The sequence below is a fragment of the Octodon degus genome, unplaced genomic scaffold (genome assembly GCF_000260255.1).
Source record: "Octodon degus isolate 3935 unplaced genomic scaffold, OctDeg1.0 scaffold00087, whole genome shotgun sequence".
NCBI lineage: Eukaryota > Metazoa > Chordata > Mammalia > Rodentia > Octodontidae > Octodon > Octodon degus.
Window position 1 is genome coordinate 3,537,895 of NW_004524663.1, and position 15,865 is coordinate 3,553,759.

At 38.6% G+C, this 15,865-nt stretch overlaps 1 protein-coding gene across 1 annotated transcript in view; it reads right to left on the bottom strand.

Moving 5' to 3' along the window:
• Positions 1-355: 355 nt before the first annotated feature.
• CUNH9orf135 (chromosome unknown C9orf135 homolog) overlaps positions 356-15,865 on the bottom strand; it is a 99,312-nt gene continuing 83,802 nt past the window's right edge. The window contains exon 6 of the mRNA XM_004637207.2: positions 356-570. Within this exon, the coding sequence (XP_004637264.1) occupies positions 382-570 (189 nt within the window). The 3' untranslated portion in view covers positions 356-381. The remainder of the gene's footprint in view (positions 571-15,865) is intronic.

Genomic DNA, 15,865 nt, shown 5'->3' on the forward strand with positions numbered 1-15,865 from the left:
TCTCTCTTTGTCTCTCTCCTCTCCTCTTTCTCTCATACACTGATATTGAAGCATCATTTATTAATACAGGAAATCATACGGTATTACATAAATAAGTACAGTCACTATATGTCAGTTAACTTTTGAAAGGAAAAAATTTCTTTCTAGAGAATTTAAACTGCCTCACTTTCTAAAAGTTAGCCACATGCCAAGCTATCATGAGGTTGTCTGCTAAACAACAAATTTTAGAAAACACAAGGGTAGGTTATGAAAACTAAAACATAAACATTGTTCTAACACAACATTCTTTGTTTAAGAGAATCTACTTTTATTATATTTATTAATACAGAAAATCATTAACATCCATTATTCTTTCATTAATTAGAGAATCTGATTCTTATATTACTTTAAATGGGGAACAATGGGACCATGACTCAGTGAATAGAGTTCTCGTTTCATGTCTGAGTTACCATAAATCCCACTCTCGTCATGCCAAGTGTTTATGCCAAATCTTTTGGAACCATCTAGATCTGTGAACTGAGAACGGCACTTTCTGTGGACTATTGAGTAATCATCTCGACAGGCATAATCCTGTGGGGAGAAAAAAGAGAAATAATGCTTGATAACTAAATATGTAAAAGGATACATTCTCCAAAATTTGATCTCAGTATTTCCAAGATCCAAGGCAAATTATCGATAATTGATTAATTTGGTCTTTCAGTAAATGTCTTGATGAAAATCATGGCTTCTGTGTTTAAAAGCACTTTAACCTCTGAAAGAAGACTCCTGCTCATGGCTGTTTTACTTATGAAACTAAAAAAATAAGTTGCTACGCATGTAAATTTTTTTCCAAATGCAAAGTGCACAGCATATAAAGTAATTTGAATTTTATGATCATCTAAGACCAAAACAATTACAATGTAACTACCATTCAACATCCTTCTTTGGTTGTTAATGTAAGTTGGAGTCATCCCAAAGAACAATGTATTGGGTTGTATCTTTAAGAATTGGTACCAAGTCGTACTTCCCCTAACAATGGAAGATGCCAAGCTCCATTATTCATTGCTATGAGACATTGTCCTCAACAAAACCCACTATAATTGAAGATGTTTATACTTAAGCCATTTCATGAAAGTTTCATTGTAATAAAATGAGACATTATCACTGACCATTGCCCAAGGAAAATATTGATTCTTTCAGATTATACCAGGGTGATGGCAGGCATGGAACATAAAGCCTGCTGACTGATTACCTAATTTCTTCTTAAATTGGTTCTACTTTTAAAGTACCATGATAATATTGAAATTAAATCACCAAAGCCGTAAAACAAGGGAAGAACACCAAAGTAATTCTAATCTTAGATTGGTTTTGTTGAAAATAATTGAAAAAATTAACCATATGTTCAACCATAATGGTGTTCATTTATCTATTGAGTGGCTATTATGGGTCAGTCACCGTACTTCAGGGCTTATGTATTTTAATCTATAATGATTCTGAAATATGAAATTTTACTCATACTTTTCACATAAGAAAAGATAATTTGCTTAAAATCTCAGATGGATAAAGAAAATCAGTAATAAGTGAACAAACTCAGGTGACAAATTAGACAGTCTGGCTACCATAGTCATTGTCCCTCCAGAAAGTTTTCATAATTAAGACATGAAAAGAAATATGAACAATATAATCCTAAGGCTCAACAATATTCCTATCACTATTTTATGTAGTTTGGATATTGCTTTTGGCTATTTCTTTGGTCTTTTGGGGGTGGCTCAATGGTTGGTAATTGGGTGGCTGGACGGTGGGTCAGTCAGGCAGAAGTACTTTAGGACTGGAAGGCTGGAACTGTATCTTAGTGAATCAGTGCTCGCCTAGCATACTCAAGACCCTTAGATTCAGTCCTCAGTAGCACTGCAAAAATAAAAATAATGCTTGAGTATCACTGGCCCACACTGTCCCCTCATGCTCTCATTCCCATGGCTACTGAGGTCAAACTAAAGAGAATTTCCAATGTAAGCTCAATTGTGTCCCTTTAGCATCTCCTAGGAGGTGGGGATGACATGTTTTTATGCCCAGAGTGACAAGATGTGATGTTTTGGGAAAACAATTCTGGCAGCAGAAGTGGAAAGGACCGGATCAAAGAACTATGGTTAGAATTAGATTGAGTAACTCACATCATTAACCAACAGAGGCATGAAAAATACAGCCTATACACACAGTGAAAAAAATATTTGACCCCTGGAGAAATAAAATACTAAAAATATTCTTCCATGTAGATAAATCTTGGGAAGTTTGCTAAGTGAAAGAAGAAAAAAACCACATGATTTTCTTTATGGGAAGCCTACGGCAGGCAAAGCCACAGAGACAAAAAGTAAAATAGTACTTGCCAGGGAATGAAAAGTTGGGTAAGAATAGGACTGTTAATGGCTATGAAATTGATTAAGATGATGTCCATAAAAGCCTCAAGTATATTAAATACCAATTCATCATACACTTTAAAAGGAGCGGATTTTATGGTATAAGGAATTATGTCTTAGCAAGACTGTTCGTTTTTGTTCTAAAAAAACATTTTGAAGGGGAAAATTCTGGAGTTAGAAAAACTAGCTAAGAGACTTGCCTGTTGACACACATTACATTGTTTCCCATTATCAGTGGTGGACCAGCAAACCAGCTCTAAAACCAAACAAACGAAAAAAGCTTAATATGTAACATTTGCCAGTCTCCTTGGCATAGAGCCTCCCTCCATAGCCAATTTCAAGTTAATCAGACCAAAGTCTGTGAATGCTGAGTTAGGAAAACATGACGCTAATCAGCTGCTGCAGACCTTAAGAGCTGGCCTCGGCCCCCCTGGGATCCACTTTTCCCTTTCCCATTTCCCAGGGCAGAGTTGCCAGACAGCCTCAGTAGGCTCAACCCCAGCACCAGGCCCAGGGGCAGAATTTCATAGGCCTAAGAAAATTGGCATAGTCTCTGGAACAGTAGTGGGTTCAGTATTAGCCAAGGGGTTTGGCTCTGTTCAAGCAGATTACAGCCCAAGATTTTGTTCAATAGTTTATATGAAAGGATTTTTTTTTCCCCATAATTAGCGATAAATAAGAAGCATCCAGCCAGGTTGCTATTGGCAGCAACTATGTTGAAACTCCCACAATTATGACAGCATGAAGTCAATAGCTTAAAAGGCAGAAAAGAATCAGTAAGAAACATGCTGCAGTGTCATGTTAATTCTTTCCTGAAGTCTGGTGTTTGAAAGCATGTGAGCCGAGGAACTGCTTCGAGGGCCTGATTCAACTGGAGCCGGGTTTTGTGCAACTTCCTATGACGCACCAGCACAATCCGCAATATGGGGATACTGAGGCACTTCAGACCAGAGAGGAAATGAGTGAAAACCAAGGCGAGCGGGCGGGTATAGAAAGTAGAGGACAGGCAAATGGTGCCTATGTGATGAAACGGACAGCCAGGAATCAGAAGGAAGCCAACATGGAATAGGTACACAAAAAGTAGAGCAAACTTGTCGGACTCTGAGGATAGAACTTATTATAAGAAAGAAAAGCGATTTCAGAATTGAATAAGAAAAGCATGAAACAGATACACCAAGAATAATCTTAAAGGACCATAATATTCATCACATCTCACACCTGGAATATTGGGAGCTCAGTACAAGCAAGCAATTTGATGTGTCACCGGTAAAAGAGGAGAATTTAAGACATTAAATACTATATTTTCCTCCTTTCAGTGTATATAACCAACCACTCACTTGCCTAGGATGGATACTAAATCTTGTTTCAGGAAAAATGCCAACTAAAGAGCAAAGTGATGTCGGCTTGGAATATGCAAAATAGGATATTTTTAGCTAGACAATAGCCTTATAATCCAACTGACAATCTTGAGGACTGTAGAATATCAATGCCCAAATGTCAGATCACAGAGTTGTATAAAGGCACACAGAAAACTTCTTGGCTCTGAAGGCTTGGGGAAGAAATAGAGATGGAAGGAAGATGGAGATGAGTCTATATGGGGAATTGAAGGAAGGAAAACAGGTCAATATATTTTCCAATTTCCTTCTTTAATTATGCAAAGTTCCTTCACCCTGGACAGAGAGATGTATATTAGATAAATAAGAACAATGGCAGAAAGACTTAGGGAATCTCCTATCCTCATTCCTCTTAAGGACTCTTGAATTGTACTGCCTTTCAGTAGCCCTTTCACTTGCCTGGAATAGTCAGGCGGAAGAAGCCTCTCGGATTCATCTGTACTGAGCCCCATTCAGGGGCCTGTGTCCTACTACACTCTGGAAGTGCTGCCAGTCTGCAGAAAGATGTACTAATAGGAACTCCAGAGCTAAACACTGAAGCTGGGACTGAAAGAGTCACACAGCCATCTGTGGAGTCTAGAGTAGGGGTGTGGAAATGAGTTTGAGCCACTCCAGACTTGCCTGAGAGACACGCCTCTGGCATCCAACCAAGCTCAGATAGAAGGCAAAAAAGACTGCCAATTACAACACCCACATGTTGGTCACTAAGAAGAACAAAGAAAAGAACATCAAGAAGACCACAGTGTCACCCTAGACACTGGAGCAGGCTGAAAACACAGTATGTAACACTCCATGCTTTCCCTTTTGGCACTGAGATGCCAAGCCACACCCCTCTATTTATATGCTGGATGTCATCTTAGGAAGAGTCATCCTTACTATTACTGTATAATCACCTATGCATAGTAATGTAAAACAACTGTCATTTTATTAGGTCTCAAATTCTTTGAGTCAGGAATTTGGGCAAGGTACAGTAAAGGCAGCATGTCTATGCTCCACAATATCCAGAGCTTTGCTAAGAAGATTTGAAAGTTGGAGGCAAAACAAGGGCTAGAGACTGAAGACTCTCTTGTTCTAATGGAAGTTATGCTGGTTGTCTGCCAGCATCTCAGCTGGGTTGTTGGCTGGAACCACTGTCTGGATCTTCAATGCATTTGCTTGGGCTTCTTCATAACATGGTAACTAAATTCTGAGGATGAGCACCACACAAAGTAATCAAAGAAGAAGGTATAGTATTTGTTATTATATCTAACCTCAAAAGTCACATGGCATCACTGGTGCATCAGATCGTAATCTTAAAGGACCATAATGTACAAAAGCAACAGACACCGATTGTTCAGATTCTAAGGTTCTGCCTCTCAGTGGAAGAATTTCATAATCACATTGTGAGCGATGTGGGATAGGAGCATGAGTTGAAATCTCTCTTTTCTTTTTTTTTTTTTTTTTGGTGGAACTGGGGACTGAACTCAGGCCCTTGCACTTGCTAGGGGAAAAGCACTTACTCCACTGAGCCATCTCCCTGGCCCCTGAAATCATTTTTGTAAAAATCCTCTTTCTTTTGCATCTTTCTCTTTTCAGGAAGAAAAGTAGGACATAACAGGATCCCCAAGATCACGTGCAGATCTGATGATTTTCTAGGTTATAAATACGCAGTTGTACTGGTGGCTGTGGTATATTATAGCAGGAAGATACAAAGCAAATTCAACAAAGGAAATGGCCTAAAGTCCAGAGGAAACCAGGTGCAAAACCCTAAATATCCTCTCTCAGTGGAGTCACACAAGATGATATATTTCCCCCAGCAATGAATCATGTCATGTTGTGACCAGGGAAGCTCTTTAGAGACTCAGTGTCCAAGGCTTTTGTTGGAACTGGCCACACAGACATCCTCTGCCCACCAAAATTTCGGACTCCCAGGAGGAAAACAGGCATTTGGCATAACCTCTAGTGATTCCACAAACAGTGCAGGCACAGTGAAGCATTCCAGTCAGAGAATTCTTAGCCTGAAAGCCAAGTTTCTAGATCTCAGACAAGGGCCAACCTTGTGATCAGGCTTTTGAAAGAATAGTTGAGATTAAACGCCTCTCACAAGAACTATTTAGATTATGCCCTCAAAGGAAGCTTTAACGGGATGGAAGAGCTAGTGTTTTCTCACTGGGGGTGGGCTTAAAAAGGCAGCCAGCTATCAGTTGGACAGACTTCCTTTGCGTACTTGAGCTGAACACAGTTGTTAAATAGTCACTGTCCTAAAATAAGTTAAATCTTCACTTCGCTTTTCTCTAATGGCAGTAAGACATGTTTAGAAATTGTGTATAGAAACACTGAACTGCTACACGTTGTTGGGTGCTCTGCTATTTACTGCTGCTCAAACCCTGATTTCTGACTGAGTTTATCTAAGGCAGGACACACATTTGCTAGCTCTTTCAGAGCCTTGAGGTAGGTGACGGTGACTAGAAGAATGTGTCTGATGTGCAGACTGGACAGACATTCTACCCGAAGACCTATGCAACATGAGGGTGGAAGAGAAATTTTGCATGGAGAACTCAGACTCTTATATGGCTGAGGACAAAGCAGTAAAGATGATTCATAGAATCAAATCTGGATGGCTGGGAGAGTTATAACACCACCAAAATGAATAAGAAAGACATGGAGGTGGGGTGGACTTCTTCTAAGGGGAAAATGATGAGTCACATTTTAGACATTTGGAAGTTGATATGGCGTCAGTACAAAAATGTTTATTTGGAAGGTAGTGCTATGGGACAGATGGCCTGGAGAGAAGTCAGGGCCCCATGCACAGCAGTCATCACTGGCAGGGTAAAAATAGCTATAAAGAACATTCCTGGTACCATGGATGACATTTGTGTGTGGACTATGGATTACATAATTGTACTCTACCATTTTTTTCTAAGGTTGAAAATTGTGCCATCGCTGCATAGCCTAGGGATTACACATTGATCTATTTAGGGCACCAGGGCACTCTCTGCAGCCCACTCTCCTGTGATAAATGACTGGTGACTCTACTGAAAGATTGTCTGAGATCTCCTTGTTCAACTCTTCAAACTTTCTAGCTAAGTTTGCAATTACATAACAGTAAAAAGTTCTGCTCCCAAAATAATAATTGGTGTAGAGTCAGAGGAGTAGATGGATTGTTTCAGATTGTGTAAAATGGGAGGAGCAGGGTTCTGGGAAACAAATGTTGGAGGCAGCCATGGTTGCATACATAAAAAAGCCATAAGGACAGAGGGGAGGTTAGGAGACCGGGTTGCAAAGTCACAGGTCCTCAGGGAGTAGGGGGACTGAAGAATGTAGTGATAAGCAAGAAGGCCAAGTTCCAAAGAAGCCAATGGAGAACAAGACTGGACAAAACGCAACTGTGTAAACCGATCCCCAGTCATCTTTCAGTGTGCGATTTCAGAAAACGGTTCAGGTAGTTCAATAAAGCATGCCAGTGAAAAGTGGGGAAGAAGGCAGGGGCACAAGAAGCCCTGCAGAAATAGGAACCACTGAAGGCGCAGCAAAAGAGTCAGGGTACGGCAAAGCAAGACTTAAGAAAGCTGGTTCAGAAAGTGTTCTTCCTCCTCTCCTTTACCAGTTCCTGAGAAGACAGGACGTTACAGGTCCTTTGGGTGAGTAGGTTTCCCAATCCATCTTCCCCCATGATGAAGGGCAAATAGAAGATGGTTTCCTCACTTACATCCATAAAATGTATCAGCAAATCTTGAGATAATGAGCTCTTAGATGCCCACCCCACCTCAGTCCCCATCATCCCTTAAGTGCTACATTCTTATTCTAAGGAAACACCATGATCTCCTGCATCCTCCTGGTTTAAAATAAATAATTACTGGTATTTCTCAGTCAATTGTATAGCCAGTCCTCACCCAGTATTTCCCCCAGTTTCCTGGTATGCTTCCCCTTGCTTACATTTATTCCTATCTGATTTTACCCTCTTATATTCATTGTTTTTGATAGTCTAACTTTTCAAGGTCATTTTCAGTTTTCAGCCTGCCTTCTGGAACACCAATAACTGCCTAATCTAATATTATATGATAATTTGCAAGCATGGTCTCAATTCCTTTGTCGAGCTCATCCATTAAAAAATGCATAATGGGTTATGTTTCCTGGCCAACTCAGTCACTGTGAACTAACCTTGTGTCCACCATAAAGACAGCTATTAGCCACCTGGCATTAGCACAGTGAAGAACTTCCTTCTCTAGCATATCTGTAAGCGTTCATTTTGTGTATGCCACTTAATTTTTTAAAAACACTGGAAGCAGCAAGCTTATTTATGTGAATGTCACATTGGATGAAAAAAAAGCAGATACAAAAGTAGACTGCTGTGATATTTTCTTTCACTGTTTTCAGGATACATTATGTACAAAGCGCACTCCTATGCACTTGACTGAGCAACTGCCAGCCCCAATGAAGTCTTCTAAGCACACGCACAGAATGGTGTAGGAAGAAAAGAAAATCCCCCTACATTGTGATTTGGGGCTTTTGAAAGGGAAACAATATAATACAGGAAACATTTTATAATAGTATTCTACAATGAATCACCCAAAGAATTATATACAATAAGTTCAGGAAACCTATCCACACACTAAACACTAAAGAATTCAGCTGAGGGCCTAGAGCTTATGACAATGCCTCCCACGAGTCCAACTGGAAGCCGAGAGCCCACAACAAAGTGTCATGCAGGCCTGCTTCACAGACCTGTGCTGGAAAGGCCCAAAGGTCAGTGGTAGAAGCTAGGAAGTTTATGCCTTGTAGGATGAAGGATCTGTGCTAGCAGGCTGAGGGATCTGAACTGGAACCAGGAAGCAACGCTCAAGGTATACACCAGAGCTCTCCCAAAAGTACCACAGCATGCTCAGCAACAGTGAGGTCCCAAGGTCCTCCAGTGATGAGGAAAGCCGAGTTCCCTTCAGGAAAGCCAATGTGACAAGCTTCTCCATGAGGCTGAGCAGTGCACCATCTTACCCTCTGTAGCCAGGAAGCGATGCCTACGATGAGTTCATCAGGAAAGCCAGCACAACAGGGTCCTCTACAGAACAGGCCAAGAGAACTAGGCCAACAACCCAACAGCTCCAACAGCCTCTCCAAACAGTATCCCTAACTGCGTTCCAGCAGCTTGTCCTGTTCTGCCTTATGCTGCTGCAACAGCCCTCAGGTGGGCCTCCCACGCCCAGCACCACACTAGTTTAATTCAGCTGAGTGTAAGCAGTTGAGCACCAGTTAGACATCCACTACACCTGACAACTAAGGCTACTTTATCTACCTCGAGGACCACTGGGAAGCAGATCTCTTTACTCACTTTCTTCACACAACTGCAAGTGATTTTACTCGCACTATAAGCATGAGAGTAACTGGCAGATGTATAAATAAGTAGAACAGCATATGTAGCAGCAGTATAAGCTAGTGGGATATATTTTGTTATATACTTAAGAAAAATTTAATATTCTTTTTTAAATTTTTTTAATATTCTTTTAAATAAAACTCTAGCAAGGAGAAAGCATTTGTAACAAATAAAAGCATCCAATCCCAGGAAAACAGCCTTGGAGAGTGTTTCTAAAAAGTTTAGGCAGTGGTATAAATATAAATATCTATGTCATAAATGAAAATGGTGAATATATTAAGGTATTATTACACTGACAGTATGGAGACCTGTACATCACATCAAAAAATAAACTGACTTTCAAAGATTAATGATGTAAATTTTAGTTACAGCCAGCAACAAAAATAGCAGCATTCCATGGCCACATTTTCCCTTCTAATGCACAAATGTTGATTAGCCTTTGCCATGGTTTGTATCTGGATGTCCCCCAAAGCCTCATGTGGTCATGGGGAACAGGCTTTCAGGAGGCCGCTGAATCTAGAGTTTGTGATTGGTTCAATGTCTAGTGCTGGGATTGGGTGAGTGCTACATTCGCCTTAGGGTAGGCAGCCTTGCAGGCCATGTAAGGGACAGGACAGAAGTTTCCTCCCCCTTTGGCTCTTCTTTTTTTTTCTTTATTTTAGGGAAAGGTGTACAGGGGGTTCCATGTCTCACTACTAGATCAGACTCATAGTGGTCCACCTGTTTACAGCCTCCCAAGTGCTGGGATTACAGGCACGCCCAGTCTCAATTGCCATCTCAGTGTGCCCCGCGGGCGGGGCCAGCGCTGCAGGCCTGGGGAGTGAAGTCCAGCCCCTGTGCCTGCTTGCAGGCACTTTAATCTGCTGAGCTATTTGGCCAGCCCTTTTTGCTCTTCTTGCTTTTGCTATCTTGCGCCACTATGAACGTTGCCCCTGCGCCATGTGCCACCGTGCCTCGCACCAGCTGATTATAGACCGAAACCTCCACAAACTGTGAGATAAACAAATCTTTCTTTCTTTAACTCTGGGTGTCAGGTATTTTCTCCTTGCAATGAGAGAAATGTAACTAAGACAGTCTTATCATTTTAATTATGTAAAAAAAATTGACATTTTTCTTATTCTTTTGTCTGTATTTTGTCAGGAAATTTGCCCCTGCTACTGATTTATATAATGGAATGACCTAAAAGTTACATATAAATTTGAAGTTCAGGGTTCTCAACTCTTAAAACAACTTTTTTCTCTTTACAAAAGTCAAATATGTTCACTGTAGAAATTAAACATGTCCAAAAATAAGGAAATAAAACTTCTTACAAACCCCAAATTCTCTGAAGTAGAAGTGAACTTTTTGACCTAGTCTAGAAACAAAAGGCGAATTGTGGTGTCTTTCTACAGAAGGGATACACACTAAAAGTACCTAATAATCTGATTTTCCTGAGAACTGAGAGCACAATTTCTGCACTGTTGGTGAAATATGAGGTGAACAGGGAGCTAAAATATTTATTTCCTAATTTTCAAGCAGACTTGAATTAAATGTCTGCCAAGGTCTTTAATCAAAAAGATTACATGGTCATAAAATAAATATTTTTCAATAGAACAAGACCAATGACAGAGTCAAATCAAATCAAATAGAAGAAAGCTTTACAGTAAATATCATTCTTTCTGTACCAGGCAGGATGATTTAGAGAAAGAGAACCAACAGGAAGCAGAGGAAAGAGGAACAGGAGGGAAAAGGGGAAGAGAAAGAGAGAGAGAGAGAGAGAGAGAGAGAGAGAGAGAGAGAGAGAGAGAGAGAGAGAGAAAGAGAGAGAGAGATTTTAAAGAATTAGTTCACACGGTTATACCACTGTGGGGCTGCCAGGTCTTAAATCCACAGGACAAGCTGACAGGCTGGAAATAGGCTCCATTTCTATGCTAGTTTTGAGACACAATTCCTTCTCCAGAATACCTGTTTTTCTGCTCTTCAACTTATCAAATGACTAGAAGCTCAGCCGTGTTATTAAGGATTATCTCATTTACGTAGAGTTAAGTGATTGTGAATGTTAGTCACAATTACAAAACACCTTCACAGTCACATCTAGACCAGTGTTTGACTAAATAACAAGGCACTGTAACCTAGCAAGGTCGACACATAAAATTCCTTGTCATGCTGTCCAACCCACTAACCCAGTGCCTTCAGTGACACTGACCTTTGCACAAAGAGGCCGAAGGTATATCTGAATTCAGACCCAGGATCATGACAGACACTTACCTGCTGTGTCCTTATGGATTTTTAACCTGTCTGGGATACACATTCCTCACTATCATTCTAAAAAGTGTGATTTCTCAGGATAATTGTGAGGGTTAAATAGTTAACATATGTAAGATACCTAGGACAGAGCCCAGAATGTGGTATACAATAAATGTTATTTCATTGTGTTCTCTCTCCCTTTATTTATTTTGTCTTCCTTCTCTCTCTCCTTCTTTCCTTTTTTCCCCTTCTTGTCTTTTCTCCCTTTCCATTCCCTCTCTCTCCCTTTTACCCATTTTTTTTTAAAACAAGTGTGTATTTCACCCAGTAAGGAGAATTATACTGTATTCCAGTCTACTAGGGAAGTCCATTGAAGACCTACAAAGACACATAAACATCTTCAGCAGATCTGCAGGTTGAAGATGGCGCCTAGGGTATGTGATTCCCCAGCACCAGCAGGCGGACAAGATTCAAAGCCAGAATTGTTTGCCTACCTATGTGCAAAACCATTCCTACATGTATACATCCAAGGTCAGCATGCCTATGTATAATTTACATTGAGGTCTTTCAGGAAAAATACTTAGGTTCCAGAAATCCATCACCTCCTCCTGAACTTAATAGAGGGCTGTTTCTTGTAGCGGTATTATGACACACTGACATGGATTACAGGACAGTCAGTGAACGGTGCATGGGCCCTGCCCTCTCCTCCAGTCGTCTTCATGCCACTCTCTCACTTGCAGATTCTAAACTTCTCTCTTACTTTATTTCAATGCACAGAAAGATAAACCAGTGTAATCTGCAAATGGAAATTATTTTTTATTGGTAGACAATGAACAGGATAAAGAGAAAATTAATAGTGGATATATTCAGATATGATACAAATAAAAGTAATGGAGACAAATCACAGAGCCTGGATTATTTCCTAGCTAAATTTCTGCCTTAATTTCCCAGGTGAAGGGTTTTTTAAAAAGAAAATCACATTTTAGTCCCTAACGCAAAGCCTGCTACCCCCAGTCCTACCCCCCCCCCAGACTAACTCCTGATGCCCATGCTCTGTGTCTAGTCAGCACACTCCTCTACGACTCCTTCACTGTCGGACTGACACATCTGATCCACATCATCCTTATCCCATGGTCACGCTACAGAATCTTCCCTTTTCCAGAACTGTCCCGTCCCTGAAATAAGCAATCCCAGCACACTCTTGGTAGCGATCTCTTCTCCTTTTAGCTCTCACTCCTTTTCTTATGTTCATATTTGTTCTTTTTAAAATCAAAATCTTCCTTCTTTTCACCCTCCAACATCTCCAGTGCATTCATCCCTAACTAAACTAACTCTTTTCCTTATGCGTCCTAAGTGTGCTCCGTAGCTCACTGTCATTTTCCTCAACTTAACTGGCCTCTTCTCCTAAGGCTCATGTGCCCAATAGCCAATCTTAGATAAACCTTCTAGTGTACTTTCTTTGCAATTTGTTGTGTTTGGTTCTCTGGGTATAAGAAGAGCTTGGCAGAAGGTGTCTTTAACTGAAATGGAAATGAGCTGTAGCAGGCATTCAGCTTAAGAAGTGGAGTGCAGAAGAAATAGCCCGCAGTTCTCCACCTCCTGTCCTGGGAATGACTTCATTGCTTTCTAATACTGTCTCTCCTCTGTTTAAACATACAAAGTGATAACTTGCAATAACTTGCATTCCATTTACTTCCTAGAATTCTGTCCACTTTATACAAATATACAAATGCAAAAGACAAACATATGAAAATGGATGAAGTCTCCATTTATAAACACTTGAAATAAAATGAATCCAAATGCTTACAGATTTCTTTAAGAACTGAATAATAGCAAAGGCTCTTATGGATGAATGGCAAAAACAACTTATTCTAAGGCTGCACTGTACAATATCTAGCAAGTCAATAAATATTCTCCTTGCTTTGTCAGTATTTGTGAGTTGCACATTTGTTTATATGCATGGTAAATTCATTGGCAGAGTTCAATTATTGTTGTGCTGGGTTTTAACCACCCAATGTCACTTAAAGTACTTTTTGTATTCTCTAACAATTTAACACAAGCATTCATTAAATGAAAATATTAGAAGCAGTACTAAAAACATGCCTCAAAATTAGTTGCTTTGGCATGAAAGGCAGAAGTGAATGAACAAAACCCTGTAATAAAATCAAACAACTGTTGCAGTATGCTTTGCAGTTAAAATGGAAACCAGCAATGACAGAAATATTAGAAACAATTTTGAAATTATTAAAATTATGAATATGCAATACAGTAGCTAAAGATTTATGTGCCCTGAAAATACATATTATCTCCTTTTTTGTTGTTCTTCTTTGTTTTTGTGGAAAACATAAATTGTACCATCTTAACCATTTTTTAAACATATAGTGCATGTTAGCTATATGTATTTTATTAGTATATGTTTATAATACATAACAACTACATTCATCTTGGGGATTGGTACATATGTATACTGTATCTTAATATTTTTACATTTATCATAGTCCTTTACATTTTGTGAGTTTTTAATAAGGTGTATCACAATTTTCTCTTAGTCAAAGATAGTCAAATCTTATGTAAATATAAGATGCATTTTTAAATAATAAATAATAATGAATATTGTATTGGAAAACCATAAAAAGCAAAAATGAAGAAAAGTACCTACCATCTCAACATTCAATGCCAATTTAACTAACATTTTTATAGTTTCTCCAGTGTCAAAATTTTTTCTCTGCTTTCACATAGTTTAGATACACAACTTTGTATCTTAAAGTTTTTTTTTAAGTTCTTTTAACCTTCAATTAAGATTTATTAACACACTAACAACCATCTATGGACACTTTAAAGGCTGCATAGTGTGATTATCATGGATTTCATTAACATTATTCCTAATACTAAACGTTTAGGCACTAACCAAGTTTAACCATTATAAATAATTTAGTAATTAACATACTTGGACACAGGTTTTATCTCTAATTTGAATTATTTTTCATTGGAAAAATTCCCTAATAGAAGAACTATTAGGTTGAATAGCATCTTAATACAAATCACCAAATTTCTTCCCAGGAAAATTAAAATATTTGCATTTGGCCCACCAGAGGTAAAAGCACTCATCTCTGTCTTCATACCACTGAGCACTGTAAATTTCTAAAAATATTTCCAATGTTAACAAGACAATAATCTTATTTTAACTCATATCTTTTATTGTTTGCAAATTGGTCTTTGGTTTCTGTTTATTAGTCAGTCACATTTCCTACCTTGTCAATTGTCCATGTTCATGTATCTACAGCTCATTTATCTAAGGTGTTTAATATACTTCCTGCACATAAGCTTGACTTTCTTTTTACTTTCCTTTTGTGAAGCTCATTTTCTTAATTTATTTTTTTAATTTATTTATTATTTTTTATTTTTTAGATGTAGACAGAGTGAATTTTATTTTATTTTTTATTTGGTTTTTTTTGCAGTACCAGGGATTGAACTCAGGACACTGTGCTTGCCAGGCAAGTGCTTCAGAGTGAATTTTATTTTTTTAAATAATTTTATTGAGAAACAAATAACAATGAGACAGTTTCAAAACCAGTCAGTAGGACAGCTTCAATAATTAATACATTGCATATTGTCTTAATGGTTATTCATTGTACAAGATGCAGACATGATATCCTGTCCACAGACACTATTAGAACAAATCTTTCTATTCACTGAATTAAGAGAATGTAGCTGTATATGTATCATAACTACTTTGAATATACAGATACAAAATGGTTGTTCATTTGTATCCCCTTTCTTGTTTAGTTTTGTCAGAGATGGGTATTCCATTGTCATTTAAATATTATAGGTGCATGAATTCAGCAAAATATTCCGAGATAGTCCAGTAGTCCATAATAGTAGTGGGTTTTCCATAAGACTGGCAATGTCAAAAGTTGTTGACTTGAGCCTTTTGCAGCTCAGCATATTAATATGGCTTTACTTTTTATATTTTGTTTTTATACTTTTCTTCTGGATGGTTAAGACCAAGATAAAGCAAGACCTAAATAACAAGAAATGTAGCTTTTGTATCTGATAAGGTCAACCAAATCCCCTCAGGATTTATCCTGAAACCCTGTACCGCAGTTTGTAGATCCTTGGTCAGTGTCAGTGCCATGGATGAGCCACAGCCATTGCTTGACCAATTTGCTCTCTGTGAAAGCCTGAGAGAATGTTTTCTCTCCATGTGACACTCCTTTGGCACACTGAGTGAATTTTAGAAAAAATATTTCTAAAATGAATACATAACATGAGATTAATAATATATTGCACATTGTAAAAAAATTATTTACAAACCTAAATGAATATAGCAACAAAAATTGTCTTAAATAAACATGAAGAAGAAAGAGCTTATAGATCAGTTATATGATAGTTCACTCTGTGCCAAAATCAAGAAACTTAGACTCACAGAATGAGGATTCTCAAAGTAGAAGGGGGTAGGCAATAAATTTAAAGATTTAAAGTTTCTGAATTTAGTTAAAATTATA